Source organism: Mytilus trossulus, chromosome 10, assembly GCF_036588685.1.
Source record: "Mytilus trossulus isolate FHL-02 chromosome 10, PNRI_Mtr1.1.1.hap1, whole genome shotgun sequence".
Classification (NCBI taxonomy): Eukaryota; Metazoa; Mollusca; class Bivalvia; order Mytilida; family Mytilidae; genus Mytilus; species Mytilus trossulus.
This window is the reverse complement of record NC_086382.1, coordinates 42,865,422-42,882,699: the sequence shown is the minus strand read 5'-3', so window position 1 is coordinate 42,882,699 and position 17,278 is coordinate 42,865,422. Positions and strand designations below refer to the sequence as shown.

The 17,278-nt window shown below is 34.1% G+C and overlaps 1 protein-coding gene across 1 annotated transcript in view; it reads left to right on the top strand.

Annotated features, from left to right (window-relative positions):
- Positions 1–17,278, top strand: part of LOC134687392 (nucleolar pre-ribosomal-associated protein 1-like) — a 64,102-nt gene that overhangs the window by 35,960 nt on the left and 10,864 nt on the right. The window contains exons 21-26 of the mRNA XM_063547649.1: positions 1,209–1,435; positions 3,035–3,099; positions 5,832–5,995; positions 6,739–6,849; positions 9,944–10,007; positions 10,643–10,805. Of these exons, the coding sequence (XP_063403719.1) occupies positions 1,209–1,435; positions 3,035–3,099; positions 5,832–5,995; positions 6,739–6,849; positions 9,944–10,007; positions 10,643–10,805 (794 nt within the window). The remainder of the gene's footprint in view (positions 1–1,208; positions 1,436–3,034; positions 3,100–5,831; positions 5,996–6,738; positions 6,850–9,943; positions 10,008–10,642; positions 10,806–17,278) is intronic.

The following is a 17,278-nucleotide window of genomic DNA, read 5'->3' as shown; positions in this document are numbered from 1 at the left end:
AAACATACTTTCTTAATTTTTACTGCTGCTGCATGAGTACTTCCTAATTTAAAGTATGCAGTAGCTTGTAACTTCACTTTATTGTCCAAAAAGACAAACATTGAAGGATGAAATGCATAAAACAGTTCATAATAATTCCCCGTGGAATGCTTCTGCTCTAGCCTCTATTACTAGTACGTCTTACGATAGATAGTCGGTTTCAGCCCATGCGGATGGTGGGAGCAAAGTACTGTGTCATCAACGTATGTGCCTAAACCATAATCAGCAAAAGCTTATATTTTCTTCTCTTTTGGCATATCATGTATTAAATTTTCAGAAAAACAATAAGTTTTCTTCTCCCTCTGTACATTGACTGCATGCCTACTGCATTTCAAGTCATTTCTCTCCAGATGCTCATCTTCAGGGTGTAATATCTCTGACCATATGATACTTTTTTAAGCCAAACATATAATAAGAATAAATATCAATCTTTAATATTTATGATAGATATATGTATAGGTAAATTGGCGCAAATGAGTTCAGATTATTGGCGCAAATGATACATTTGGAAAACAAAATTTGGCGCAAATGAAACACCTGATAAACAGTAATTGGCGCAAAAGGACTGCTGCATGAGAAATATACAAGCCTTTCTACCGTATTTATTTGTACAATTAAGGTAGTCTTGACCTATTCATTTGTCTTATAAAAAACAGCCAGTTGTCACCGTCACTTCACACATACATATACAAATATCAATTATATGCTTACGAGACATGTTGCATTGTTAAACTAATTAAGGTATGTGAAAATCAAGACTTGCATAAAAACTATCCCAATATTAGAGACAGTGGCGTCATTTTTCCTCAGAGCTTTCAGCTCTTTGATTTTTGGGTGGGTTTTCATTAGCAAAACATGGACTTATATAAATACATGTATATCTACAAAAAGGTTAATTCGTGTTTCCACAACCCATCCTATGATACGAACATGATTTCAATAAAACTTTCACAAAATGTTGCTTACATAATAATCTTTTGTGTCTCTCATTTTACTTTCAACAAAACATAAATAAGGGGTTTTTACACAGCAAATCATTGACTTTACCATATTTCTACATGCTTTAACAAATGTATAACAATTAAGATGTCAAGCAAAATTACTTTTGATTTTTAATTTCATATCATGTTATACCATATATATCATGTATAAAATTTATATAATTTCAGTCAAACAGAAAGTCCTATCCAATCAGATCACATTAGCAGGGTCACATGGGATCAACAATTTACCGTTTGTAAAATTGCTTCAGTATCTTAATGAAGAAGCAACAGATAATCAGATGCAACTACTCAAACTGTATGTCAAAACAGTTACTGAAGCTCAAAGTAAAAAGGAAAATTTGGATAAAGTTTTCGTTGATTGTGTTATGGAAAAACTGGATGATCTGTTGCAGGTAAAAGTCAAAGATAATTTCCTGAAAATCGTCCAAAGTAATTTGATTTAAAACTTTTTGGCGGTTTTAACAAGATATGTCTGTCGTTACCAGTAAACATACCGTAAACAGTTTGTCTTTTGCAGACCTGCCAACTATCCGGATTTTCGCGGTATCATCCTGATTTTTACCCCTCAACCCGAATCCCGATATTGGAATCGTAAAATTAGTCAAAATCCCGATTTTCAACAAATATACCCGAAAAAATTATTGTTGACTGATTTTGAAGTTTTTCTGATCAATTTTAAAAAATCAATCATTTTACCTGGGGACATATTATGACAAGTTAATGACCCTATGCTAATCAACAGTCACAACAGGTGTCATGATTAGTGGTTGTATGTAATCAGATTACCTAATGGGTCGTAACAGTCCTCAAAATTAATTTGTATACAAATTTGGTCAAACAGCCTTTCAATTTTAATCAATTTATCATTCAAGCACAATTTGCAACATTTGCCGTAGTTCCACAGCAAAATCATAATTAATTGAAAGATGAGAACTGTAAAGAACTCTCAAGAAAACATCGTTTATCTTGAAATTTGTTTAATTTTTGAAATCAGACATCGTGTGTCTGTTGATTTAAAATCGACACCATTTTGTATACACTTCTACTGTGTTACTGTATAAGCCTCCGCCGGTAAGAGCACCTCTGAATACAAAGAAAGATAACTCAAATTTTATCCATTTTCTCATTGATATTGACAAGACCATGAGTAAGACTAAATCAAAATCTGTCTTCATCCTTCTTACTTTAGGACATGTAGTTTTAGGTGTTTTGAGTCAAGGTTCATAGATGAGAAGGTCTTTGGAGGGGGGAAAGGGGGGTCTTTAATTTGAATCCTATATTTTTAATGCCATTTTCTCTACTATTCCTCAGTTATTTTGTCAATTTTATAATTTAATAGTACAAGAATCATGCAAATAAAAGAAATCAAGGCCTATAAGCTCATCATTAGTATACCAAAAGAAAAAGAAGAGAACTTAGACTATTTTAGGAGTAAAAAACAATGCTCACAGAAAAGTCGCTAAAATTATAACCCTTAAAAATCTTGTCGCGCGCTAAATCCCCCATGGAGATTTTCAAAAGTTGGCAGGTCTGCTTTTGTGGAGAGTTGTCTTATTAGCATTCATACCACATCTTTTTTTTTATTGTAAATATGCTGCATAATTCAAGCGTTTTGTAACAGCATTCTACTGTTCATATTATCTATGTTTCAACAAACTAGAAAATAAACCTTTTAAAAAGTAATGTTTAGTTGCTACCCTTTATCCATAGTTAAATGAAAATAAGCAAAATGTTGTATGATTTTTAGTAAAACAACTATCTACCAGAGACCAAGAACAAGGATGTAAACAATAATAGAGCAATAGTAGGCTTTATAAGGTTCAAGGTTTATATTCAGTTAGGAGAGAGAAAAATCATTTTAAATTGGGGACATATGTTTATTGAACTCATACATTATTCTTTCACACAGTTTCAAATTGCAGACATCAATGAAATGCATTTAATTTTAAAATTGACTTGAGGATAATGTTCTATGTGTTTATTATCCCCAGAGAAACAGTGAAGAACTAGTTCTTGAAGGAAAAGCTCTACCAAAGTTTTTGAAAGTTGTACTCAAGTAAGTAAATGATTTTCATATATGTTCTATTATTATTTATTGATTGTTTTTTTGTTTAAATGCCACTTTCACTACTATATATATATTGGCTGTTTTGTGGTTGTCAGATTTTTATGCCCCATCTACGATAGTAGAGGGACATTATGTTTTCTGGTCTGTGCCTCGGTTCGTTTGCTTGTGTGTCCCTTCATCCCGCTTCAGGTTAAAGTTTTTATACGACCGCAAATTTTGAAAAAAATTTCGTCGTATATTGCTATCACGTTGGCGTCGTCGTCTGCATCGTCGTTGTCGTCGTTGTCCGAATACTTTTAGTTTTCGCACTCTAACTTTAGTAAAAGTGAATAGAAATCTATGAAATTTTAACACAAGGTTTATGACCATAAAAGGAAGGCTGGTATTGATTTTGGGAGTTTTGGTCCCAACATTTTAGGAATTAGGGGCCAAAAAGGGCCCAAATAAGCATTTTCTTGGTTTTCGCACTATAACTTTAGTTTAAGTTAATAGAAATCTATGAAATTTTGACACAAGGTTTATGACCACAAAAGAAAGGTTGGGATTGATTTTGGGAGTTTTGGTTTCAACAGTTTAGGAATTAAGGGCCAAAAAAGGGCCCAAATAAGCATTATTCTTGGTTTTCGCACAATAACTTTAGTTAAAGTAAATAGAAATCAATGAAATTTAAACACAATGTTTATGACCACCAAAGGAAGGTTGGTATTGATTTTGGGGAGTTACGGTCCCAACAGTTTAGGAATTAGGGGCCAAAAAGGGACCCAAATAAGCATTTTTCTTGGTTTTCGCACCATAGCGTTAGTATATGTAAATAGAAATCTATGAAATTTAAACACAAGGTTTATAACTATAAAAGGAAGGTTGGTATTGATTTTGGGAGTTTTGGTCCCAACAGTTAAGGAAAAAGGGGCCCAAAGGGTCCAAAATTAAACTTTGTTTGATTTCATCAAAATTGAATAACTGGGGTTCTTTAATATGCCGAATCTAACTGTGTATGTAGATTCTTAATTTTTGGTCCCGTTTTCAAATTGGTCTACATTAAGGTCCAAAGGGTCCAAAATTAAACTTAGTTTGATTTTAACAAAAATTGAAACCTTGGGGTTCTTTGATATGCTGAATCTAAAAATGTACTTAGATTTTTGATTATTGGCCCAGTTTTCAAGTTGGCTCAAATCCAGGTCCAAAATTAAACATTGTTTGATTTCATCAAAAATTGAATAATTGGGGTTCTTTGATATGCCAAATCTAACTGTGTATGTAGATTCTTAATTTTTGGTCCAGTTTTAAAATTGGTCTACATGTAAATTAAAGTGCAAAGGGTCCAAAATTAAACTAAGTTTGATTTTAACAAAAATTAAATTCTTGGGCCTCTTTGATATGCTGAATCTAAACATGTACTTAGATTTTTGATTATGGGCCCAGTTTTCAAGTTGGTCCAAATCAGGATCTAAAATTATTATATTAAGTATAGTGCAATAGCAAGTCTTTTCAATTGCACAGTATTGTGCAATGGCAAGAAATATCTAATTTCACAATATTGTGAAATAGCAAATGTTTTTTTAATTAAGAGTTATCTTTCTTTGTCCAGTATAGTAAGCAAGAAATATCTGCAAGAATTTTTTTTAATTGGAGTTATCTTTCTTTGTCCAGAATCAACTTAAATCTTTGTTATATACAATATACAATGTATATTCACTTTTTACTACCAACTGATAAATTTAAATAATCTTTACCATTCAGTGATAACAAGCAGTTTTTTTACATCGTAATATTTAATGATGTATTTAAATGAGTAGTAATTGTTGCAAACTCCATTAGAATATTTTAATTGAAATTAGTTTTGGAATAAGGGAAAGGGGGATGTGAATAAAAAATTGGGTTCAATTTTTCTCATTTGAAATTTCATAAATAAAAAGAAAATTTCTTCAAACATTTTTTTGAGAGGATTAATATTCAACAGCATAGTGAATTGCTCTAAGAGAAAACAAAAATTTTAAGTTCATTTGAATACATTCATTCTGTGTCAAAAACCTATGCTGTGTCAACTATTTAATCACAATCCAAATTTAGAGCGGAATCCATCTTGAATGTTGTGTCCATACTTGCCCCAACCGTTCAGGGTTCAACCTCTGCGGTTGTATAAAGCTACGCCCTGCGGAGCATCTGGTTGGTTAATGTAGTTTATGATGAAGTTGAATTCCAATCAACTTGAAACTTAGTACACATGTTCCCTATGATATGACCTTTCTAATTTTAATGCCAAATTAAAGTATTGACCCCAATTTCATGGTCCACTGAACATATAGAATGATAGTGCGAGTGGGGTATACCATGTACTATGGACACATTATTGTTATATTTTTTATCGACTTGTGTTTAAAATATACCACTAGGAAACTATTCTAGTATAGGAATTATTTTTGCAAGTATTCACAAGCTAAAAAGCCCTAAAATGTAAATTTTCATTTGACAACAAAGGTTTACTACTTTTTGCGTATGAAGACTTAAAATAAATAATCTGACATTATGTAGATAGGTCTGTTTCATCTCAACAAAAAAGAGAGATGTTCCCTTCTCATCTATCTTTATGTAGATACAAGTTCATGCTTTAGGTTGATGAATTTTAAAGATAAAATATCCATATTATTGAATAGGAGGCATTATTTTTTTAAATATGAGGTTACAACAATAAATATACAACATATCTTCTCTAATTTCAGGTCAAGATTTTCAGACAAGAGGACATTCAAGATTATCTCAAAACTTGTTGAACATATATCTGATTGGCCAGAAGAGTTGCCATTGACAACGTTGTTTCAGATGGTGATGTCACATTCCTTGTTCCTTCCAATCATGTTCAATGAAAAGCACCAGGATGTTAAAGGTACAGTAGTGGATAAGGAGTAGGTTCAGTAAGACCCCTTTTTGGCCCCAAAATATAGCAGTTTTACAAAATTGTGATAATGTAATCTTTTAGCTATTTACTGGAAAGTAGAATGATTCTGCATCATAAATATGGGCTGTTTTTGACAATCCAATGCACATTAATTGGGTATAAGCATCATTAGGTCATACTAAATCACTGAAATCTTCACAATTTTAGCATTTTAGTTAAATTTTAGACAGTTTCCGTCTTAAACGAAAGTGGCCGCAATTGTGTTCATTCACAATATTGAAATGTAAGTTGTATTAAATGATAATACATAACATATATAAAAGTTGAGGATGAACACAGATTCGGCCACTTTCATTTTTGACAAAAAAACATCGTAAAAATGTGACGATTTTGGTAATATTTGATAGATTTTTTATATTTAAGCCTGAATCGGAGCGTTTTAATGGCTAATTCAGTTAAAGTCTTTCACATAAACTAATTGAATCAATTAAAATAGACACTTAAGTGTTTAAAAAGTGTCCAAAATCTTTCGTTAAATGAACCTGAAATTTGAGGCCAAAATCGGCCCTTATCAGACCTACTCCTTTTAAGATTTAAGATTAAAACACAATAATTTCAGATGGGGTTAATTGACTGTTTCACTCTTTTTCTCTACAATATTCTGCATCATTTGATATTATAACTTTAAATTGTTACTCTGAATTTGAATCTTTTTATATTTTTGGTTACAGGAGATCTAACTATTCTGTTACTACGGCTTATGGAGTCAGATTCCTCCTGCTGTTCTGTCCAACATTTTGGCATACTGTTAGGATCTTACATGGCTACTCTGTCTGATACAGGTGAGTTTACTGTTAGGATCTTACATGGCTACTCTGTCTGATACAGGTGAGTTTACTGTTAGGATCTTACATGGCTACTCTGTCTGATACAGGTGAGTTTACTGTTAGGATCTTACATGGCTACTCTGTCTGATACAGGTGAGTTTACTGTTAGGATCTTACATGGCTACTCTGTCTGATACAGGTGAGTTTACTGTTAGGATCTTACATGGCTACTCTGTCTGATACAGGTGAGTTTAGGAACTAAACAGTAGATTTGTCAATCATAGAATTTAGTAAGTGATGACCTCACACCTATCTTTGGTTGATGTGCATTATTTATTAATATATAGCCATGTTCAGATTAGGAGATAATTAGTAGATAACAACTAATGAGTCTTTTTTTAGACGAAACGCGTGTCTGGCGTAAATATTAAATTTTATTCCTGGTATCTATGATAAGTTTATCTGATATAACCTCTTATCGTCCTTCCCTACGCCTATATCACCCTGCTCTGTCGCTCAGTAATTCTCATATCAAGACTTCAAAACGAGACCAGGCATTATCAGCGACGTCACAATGTGAGAGGAGAAGTTATCAGCGACGTCACAATGCGAGAGGAGACGTTATCAAGCTTGCTTTCGTCAAGCGTAAAACTGTCTTAGGGAGAGGAAAAAGACCATTCATAGTACGATAAACAGATAATCGGGTTTTCTACGTATAGATATCGTAAAATATCAGCCGCTCGACACAATATGAAACTTTTTAGCTCGTTCGCTACGCTCACTCGCCAAAAAGGTTCACATTGTGGCTCGCAGCTGATATTTTACGATATCAATGTGTAGACAACCCGATAATCTATACATGTAGAAGGACCAAAAACTTGGTATACTGTAAAACTTGATTCATTCCAACACATATATGTTTACAAGTGCTATGACCTAGTTTTAACTCTGATAGTTGCCAGTTACTAATATCTTAATGAGGATTATTTCGGGACCTTTTCATAAAAATAGCCAGTATATATGGACATTCATTTTTAGCTCACCTGGCCCGAAGGGCCAAGTGAGCTTTTCCCATCACTTTGCGTCCGTCGTCCGTCGTCGTTGTTAACTTTTACAAAAATCTTCTCCTCTGAAACTACAAGGCCAAATTGAACCAAACTTGGCCACAATCATCATTGGGGTATCTAGTTTAAAAAATGTGTGGCGTGACCCGGTCAACCAACCAAGATGGCCGCCACGGCTAAAAATAGAACATAGGGGTAAAATGCAGTTTTTGGCTTATAACTCAAAAACCAAAGCATTTAGAGGAAATCTGACATGGGGTAAAAATGTTTATCAGGTCAAGATCTATCTGCCCTGAAATTTTCAGATGAATCGGTCAACCCGTTGTTGGGTTGCTGCCCCTGAATTGGTAATTTTGTGGAAATTTTGCAGTTTTTGGTTATTATCTTGAATATTATTATAGATAGAGATAAACTGTAAACAGCAATCATGTTTAGTAAAGTAGGATTTACAAATAAGTCAACATGACCGAAATGGTCAGTTGACCCGTTTAGGAGTTATTGCCCTTTATAGTCAATTTTTAACCATTTTTCGTAAATCTTAGTTATCTTTTACAAAAATCTTCTCCTCTGAAACTACTGGGCCAAATTGAACCAAACTTGGCCACAATCATCATTGGGGTATCTAGTTTAAAAAATGTGTGGCGTGACCCAGTCATCCAACCAAGATGGCCGCCACAGCTAAAAATAGAACATAGGGGTAAAATGCAGTTTTTGGCTTATAACTCAAAAACCAAAGCATTTAGAGGAAATCTGACATGGGGTAAAAATGTTTATCAGGTCAAGATCTATCTGCCCTGAAATTTTCAGATGAGTCAGTCAACCTGTTGTTGGGTTGCTGCCCCTGAATTGGTAATTTTGTGGAAATTTTGCAGTTTTTGGTTATTATCTTGAATATTATTATAGATAGAGATAAACTGTAAACAGCAATAATGATTAGTAAAGTAGGATTTACATATAAGTCAACATGACCGAAATGGTCAGTTGACCCGTTTAGGAGTTATTGCCCTTTATAGTCAATTTTTAACCATTTTTCGTAAATCTTAGTTATCTTTTACAAAAATCTTCTCCTCTGAAACTACTGGGCCAAATTAATCCAAACTTGGCAATCATCATCTTTGGGGTATCTTGTTTTAAAAATGTGTCCGGTGACCTGACTATCAAATCAAGATGGCCGCCACAGCTAAAAATAGAACATAGGTGTAAAATGCAGTTTTTGGCTTATAACTCAAAAACCAAAGCATTTAGAGCAAATCCAACACGAGGTAAAATTATTAATCAGATCAAGATCTATCTGCCCTATAATTTTCAGATGAATCTGACAACCCATTGTTGGGTTGCTGCCCCTGAATCGGTAATTTAAAGGAAATTTTGCTGTTTTTGGTTATTATCTTAAATTTTATTATAGATAGAGATAAACTGTAAACAGCAATTATGTTCAGCAAAGTAAGATTTACAAATAAGTCAACATGACCGAAATTGTCAATTGACCCCCTAAGGAGTTATTGTCCTTTATAGTCAATTTTTAACAATTTTCATAAAATTTGTAAATTTTTATTAACATTTTCCACTGAAACTACTGGGCCAAGTTCATTATAGATAGAGATAAATGTAAGCAGCAAGACTAGTAAAGTAAGATTTACAAACACATCACCATCACCAAAACACAATTTTGTCATGAATCCATCTGCTTCCTTTGTTTAATATTCACATAGACCAAGGTGAGCGACACAGGCTCTTTGGAGCCTCTAGTTTCATTTCAATTGGTATCATATGTTTTTGTTTTCAATTTGGTGTATTTGATTTTGTGCTTTAATAACCACTTTTAGGGCTCTGTTATAATAACATTGTGATTTTGTCATTTTGACTAAAATGCAATTTAAATTTTTGCTGTAATGAGAAAAATCATGTTTAATTCATATAAAAAAAAAATGAAAATGCAAGTTAAAATTATTGCGATTTAATTATTTTCGCATTTTTCACAATAGTAAAAACACCACAAAATTTCGTTATTCCAGTATTTATTGATGTTTTATATTTTCTTACAGACCAGAGACTGTTAAAGTTGATGTATCTTTATGAGAAGAATGAATGTGTGATTTCTGAGTACAGGTAAGAACAGGAATGTAACCACACCCGTAGACTGGGGTTTTCAGGGGTTATATCCCCCTCTTGAAAACAAATAAGCACTTTAAAAAGTCTAAAAACTTTTGAATTGTAACTGTTTAAGTTGAGTATGATTGTATCGAACTCGGTGCCATGGCAATACCTGGCTATATGCCTGTAGACAGTGGTGAATTATTGTGAGATATATGTAACAAATAAATGCAATCTAAAAGGTCAAAACTTACATAACTAGAAAGAAAACTAGAGATATGATAAAAAATGCCAAAGTGTTTCTTAATAAGCATGGATATAGACATTTATCAACAGATTCCTGATAATGTTAAATAATACATTTTTTCCTGATAATCATTGAAACAGGTTTCATTTATCACATTAGTATATTTTGTATATATATTAGAGTTTAAGTAACTATAATGTGTTTTTAGGGGCCCTTAATGAGTGTTTTTTGTTTTGTTCATATAGAGAAAGATTTGGTTAGGATTTCATATAAAAGTGCTGTATGTACTGTTATTTGAATTTGCAAACTCCAGCAGCTTGAATGCAAACAAGACTCAGTTTAAGTACAAAAAGTAATAATTTCTATTAAAACCAGTTTCTTTCATTAAAACCTATTATTACAGACCATATCTTTGGGGTCCAAAGGCAGTAGAACACCATTCGGTCCAGAAAACCATAGGACCATCATTGATGAAGAAAGCCTCTATAGACCAAGTGATAGAAACCTTAGACCATACAACAATACACAAATCTATTCTTAATTTTCCACTGAGGAGGAAATTACAGGTCAGTTATAATTTTTTTAATGCTGTGTATTATGTTTTAATACTTTTATTACACTATTCTTTGGGCCAGGTGAGCTTTTCTCATCACTTGGTGTCCGTCGACGTCGTTCGTCATCATTAACTGTTTTACATTTTGAACTTCTTCTAGAGAACCTCTGAATGGAATGAAACCAAACATGGCATGAATGTTCCTTATGAGATGTTGACCAAATGTTGTAACTGTGTAGCCGATCCATCATCCAAGATGGCTGTCAGCAGGGGACTTGGTTTAACATAGGACCCTCTGGAAAATGCATACAAATGACTTCTTTTAGGAAACCACTGAATGGAATGAAACCAAACATAGCATGAATGTTCCTTATGAGGTGCTGACCAAGTGTTGTTACTTTGTAGCCATTCCATTATCCAAGATGGCCACAAGTGGGGGACTTAGTTTAACATAGGACCCTACGGGAAATGCATACAAATGACTTCTTTTAGAGAACCACTGAATTGAATGAAATTTATTCTGTTGTCCTTGAGGGTATGACGACATCTTAAGTTATATTGACAGACGGATGCCTAGTGATGACTTGAGACCTACATGACATGTTAGCACATATAAGGGACGACGAATGCCAAGTGACGCCTCTAACACATTCTATGTGATCCTGGATACTACTGTGCCTCATGATTACCTTCAGACCTCTAACTTAAGTTTGAGGATCCTCTATAAGATAGTTTCTTTGTGTGTTGCCCTTTAACCCTGGAACAGCTGGTGGCAAATCATACTCATCATAAACATGTAAATGTATATACCACATGGGACCAATGCTAGTCTCTCGGCTAGTCTTTAGATGAAGAACCACAATTACTGACCATATAAAAACCAGAACCAAACAAATGACTAAACCTGACGCAAGTACTTCAACAAATTGATAAGGCTGTTGATAACAAAGGCTTGATAAAGTTTCACTTTTATTATAATATAACTTTGCCCTTTGGGAGTCAGTATCTCAGCTAGGAAAATTTTGCTCCAGGCCCTGTCGACGACACTTGGTATAGTGGGTAGCCAAGCCCCGTGGACATGGACACTCCGCCAATCAACTGGAACGCAGAGGGTTCCAAAAAGGGGATGAAGCGATGCTTCATCTCGTAGCAGGGTGCTACGAAAAGGGGTTGAATTGACGGTGGAGAGATGAAAAGTAGTTAATTACTTGGGGATTAGAAGAGAAATTAACCAGTGGTGAATTTCGTAATGGTCCAAAAATCAGATGTGAAACAGCTGAGTGACCCCCAAGGAATTGAATAGGAATGTGGTTGTAAGGGGATGGACTTAAATTGAACACCTTGGACACCTTCAATACTTCACTGATAATAAAGATAGAAATAATTAACTATGCATTTAATCATATGAATCAGTTTTAAAAATAGAACATCAAATAAATGATATATAAATACTCAGATATTTAATATCCACAGGTATGTATTGTACATGTGCAAATGTACACTATATGGTATAAAATAAGAATAAAAGCAAAATTATTTTACATGGGATATCCCTAATGGAAATATACAAGAATCATGATGATAAATTTTGTTGTGCTTTTTTAATTACATTTTTACTAGTTCTTATATAGCGACAATAACTATTAGACTTCCATCTACCTAATGTTTTAATTAAGTGATCCTCAATATTAGATTTTCCAGCTGTTGTCGCAGCTCCAATTCGAAATGAATGTCCGTTAAAGGACTGGGGATTATATCCACAGATACCCAAAAGATGCTTTAACTTGCTGATGAAAAATTCTCTTTCTAGAGCTTTACCAGATTCGTCAATAAATAAAGCATTATTATTTTGAAATTTAAACATGGTGTTCCTTACAATCAAATAATCATGTAAAGCTTTAAATGGACAACAATCATGATTTAGCTTGTGAAGTTGAATATCAACACCCATCCTGAAAGGGTCAGTCTTAGATTGCTTTAAATGTAAAATAACATAGTCAGAATAAAATAAAACATCAGATATACATAAATTGTAGTTACAATCAAATGATTTTGACCTGCGAATTGTAAACTCGCCACAGCGTAAGAAACCATAAAAAGCTACTGTAAAAGCAGTATATAACATCTGGTCAATAAAAGGTGAAAAAATTCCTTCCTTAAGCTTAACACATAAATGTTGAAGGATATCAAAAGTAATGGGTAAGCGATCTTTAATGATTGGTTTCTGTAATCTTTTAATAGAATTTAAAAACAAGGACAGTCTCTCTAAATTGTTACTGGAATTATTGAAAGGAGAACATATGTTGTCCTTTAAGCATCTATGTCTAATTCCACATATGTATAGTTTAATGGTAGAGTACTGTAGTTTGAGATGTTGAAAGCAATGTGTAGCAAAATATATCAACAGATCTAGATCTTCTGACACTGAATAAGGCTTGCTGTCAGTAACACTTATACCATTTAATAGCAAAAATTTAAAAAAATGATTATAACCAGTCTCATATGACACTTTTGTCCCTTCAGAAATAGAAAAATTCCATAAATTACTAACTGTTTCACTCAGTGCCACATTACTTCGGATGCACTTGGAACTATGCATGGACTCTGTTCTGCTTTTGGGGCCAGCTTGTGAAAACGGGTGATCTGTAAACGAGACAAAGCATCCGAAATTTGGTTTTTATAACCTGGAACATGTTTTGCACTAAAGTAAAAATTATATTTAGCTGCACACCAAGTCAGCTGTCTCATCAATTTCATAATTTCTAAAGTTTTTGATCTCCCCTTTTTCACAATAGCTACAGTGGCCTCATTATCACACCAGAATAATATTCTTTTACAAGACCACTCTGGCCCCCAAAGCAGTGCTGCTACAACAATAGGATATAATTCTAAAAAGGCTATTGAAAGGTTGTTTGTCAATGATGGTAATTCCAAAGGCCAGGTTGAATAAAAGAATTTTCCCCGAAAAAAGCCCCCAAATCCTATTGTTGACGCAGCGTCTGTAAATAATTCCATATCAAAGCTACTTGTAAAATCATTTTCATGAAACATAGTAATGCCATTCCAGTTTGACAAAAAACGTAACCAAAAATCTAAGTCTGTTCTACATTCTGTGCTTAAATGCACAAAGTCAGACAAATCTTTAACTGTAGTTGACAAGTTAATCAAATAAGAAACAAAAGACCTTCCAGGTAAAATAACCCTGGAAGCAAAATTTAAATGTCCCAATAACTGTAAAAGTTCTCTTTTTGTACAAGATGATTTGTGGAGTATTTTGCGGATAAAATTGCATATCCTTTGCACTTTATTATCAGGTAATCTAGTTTCCATCTTTTGTGAGTCTAGTATGATACCCAAATATTCTAAGCAAGTGGTAGGCCCAACTGTTTTATGACTAGCAATGGGAATGTTAAGCCGTTTAAATATTGTCATCATAATTGCCATTGTCCTCTCTCCATCTTCATCGGGATGGTCGATTGTTAGGAAATCATCTAATAAATGCAAGATATGCTGTACCTTATAGTTTTTCTCAGCAATATAACACACTGCTTGGGAGACAGTGTCAAATATTTTAGGACTGGAACGGCATCCAAAGGTGAGTCTAACATAAAAATAATACATAGATTTCCATTTAAAACAGAATAGCGGCCACTGTGTAGGTTTGTAAGGACAAATTTTAAATGCATCGGATATATCGTATTTGGAAAGACTTGCTTCCCTACCACATTTTGAAATGATGCGGATAGCATCATCTATTTTCACATAAGACATAGAACAATCACTTTTGTCTATCATGTCGTTAACACTCATACATTCATCATTGTGTGGTGATGACAAATCTAAAATTAATCTTTTTTTATCTGAATATTTCCCTGTTGCTACCCCTAAAGGGCTTTCTCTAAAACGAGGAAAAGGACTATGTTGAAATGGCCCATACACAAAACCTTTTTCACATTCTTTCTTAATCAAATCTGACACAACTGTAGATTGCGACCTAGCTGAGTAATTATTTTTGCATACTTTTGTATTCCATGTATCGTATTTTACCATAGAATCGAAACCATTTCTTAATCCATTTATCAAATATGATCTGAAATTTATATCTGGATGATTCTGCAGCTCATGCTCAAGTTTTTCTATGTTGATAGGAGTTGATGCTTTCATCGAATAATCTTCCAAAGGTATATTTTGTATATGTAGTCATGATTTGTTATCCGGTTTAGACTGAGTAACATCTTTGCTGCTAGTGTTATTTTTGTAGGTTTGTGGATATTTTTGAGGTACATGATGGTTTTGTCTATTACCTGTACATGTATGTGCTGGGTGACCTGTAGATCTACAGGTTGAGCAAGCGTGAAGAAGGTTGCATGTTGTTCTGAAACAACCCCTGACATTATTATAATTGTTACATACTTCTTTACCGTCGTAAAATACTCTACTACGACCTTGTTTATCAAGCTTGTTTTGCATGTTTGGTCTGACTGACCTGTTGTTACCTAAGTTGCTATCTACATGTATACCCTGATGATCAGAAATCTGCAATGAACAAAATTCTGTGGCATGATCAACTTGATGACATAAGTTGCATGCATTTACTCTAATACCCCCACTAACTAGTGAAAGAATGTCACGGTCTCTTTTACTCCAATCAACCTTGATGTGTTTCTCTCTTAGGAGTGTAGCTGCCTTTGCGGAGAATAGCTTATGGTAGGTATAAAATTTATCACCATAAAATTTATGGATCTGAATCAAATCTGCTTCATAAGCATCCAGCTCTTCTCGTCTTTCGGGATATGACCCACACATAATACGTTTATATTTCCCAAAGGCCTGAATAAAATCTTGTATGTTCAGGTTCCTGTTAAGACGGGGGTCAGGCTTGTTTGATAAATTCACCTTTAGTTCATCAGCAGTGATATTGTGTGATTGAGGGTTTTCGTAATTTGATATTAGTAAAGTAGTAAGATTAATATCCTTACCCTCAATAATATTCCTTTGAATATTCTGCGACACAATATCAACGTTAGTGAAAGAATCCGATCTCACTCCATATCTTGTTGAATCCATTTCGGCACTGGTATGGTGAAAAAATGGCAAGGCACTTGTTGACGGACTAAAGTTGAAGTTGTGTTGTGCGGTGGTTCTTTGGGTTGTACCAGGAACTGGTACTAGCGGGACATCGGAGGCGTTCCGTTGTTCGTACCAATTAGCCAGATCGTAGGTCTTGTTGAAGGAATCCGGTGATGGTCTAATGTGGGTTACAGATGGTTGCATGCTTGCCATACACTGGGTAAACGTGTTGACCATAGTAGATGTAAACAAAGCGGCCATATTGTTTACATTGGAGTCCCGTACGTCGTTTCCGGTAACACTATCCATGCGCATTGTTGATGGGGCGGAACTTCCTTCATCTGTGGGCGGGTCTTGAAGTACTTCTCTAGTTGGTAGTCTAATATGGTCATCCGCTGCGACGGGTGCACCTTCTCGTATTTCGTTATTGCATAGGCGCTCCTTGTTGTCTAGATACAGTTGTTTAAGTAATGCTTTAGACCAGCTTTTTGGAATGTTTGAAATTGAAAACTTATTCCTATAGAGTAAACGTCCTTTGTATTCAACAGCCAAATCAAAAGTGAGAAGCTGGCAGCCTGAAATTGTAACCTGAGAACCTAATCCCTGATATCAGACAGACCAAATAAGGCATGACCTTTGACCTTACAATGGAATCAACTGCCCCATTCATGGAAGAAACCATTCCATCTGAATAAACAACACTTATACTCTCTGCATAAGTTTCAACCAAACATGTTTGTTCCTTCCCTTATGAGGTGCTGACCAAGTGTTGTTACTTTGTAGCCAATCCATCATCAAAGTTGGCGGCCAGCAGGGGACTTAGTTTAACATAGGAACCTATAGGAAATGCATACAAATGACTTTTTTTTGAAAACCACTTAATGGAATTACTAAACATGTTTGTTCCTTTCCTTTTGAGACGCTGGCCAAGTGTTGTTACTCTGAAGCCAAATTTTATCTTTTATTATATAATTTCAAAAACCCAAGAAAAGTCAGGTGAGAGATATAGGCTCTTGATAGCCTCTTGTTATTTTAGGAATATATGTAAATATGTTATAGCAGAAGGCAAAGGATTGGTTGCTATTATATTCATATTTCAGCATTGAGCCAGTTTCATTTTTTTTTCTTTAAATCAAGTTTCAATATTTAGGGAATTGTGAGATCTTAACATTCCAGAACATTTTTGCCATGTTGGATTTCTTTTGTTTTATATATATTTTATTATGAGAAATGGATTAATTATCATATTGAAACAAGCACCACCAATGAATTAAGATATATATTTTGTAGCAATTCATATTAAAAGATATTAGTTTTGATTTAAAGTAGAAATCCAATTTGAAACCAAAGTTATTAAAGGCATATCTTTCCCCCTAGTACAACAGTTTCACTCGCTTAACTCTGTCACCATTGTAA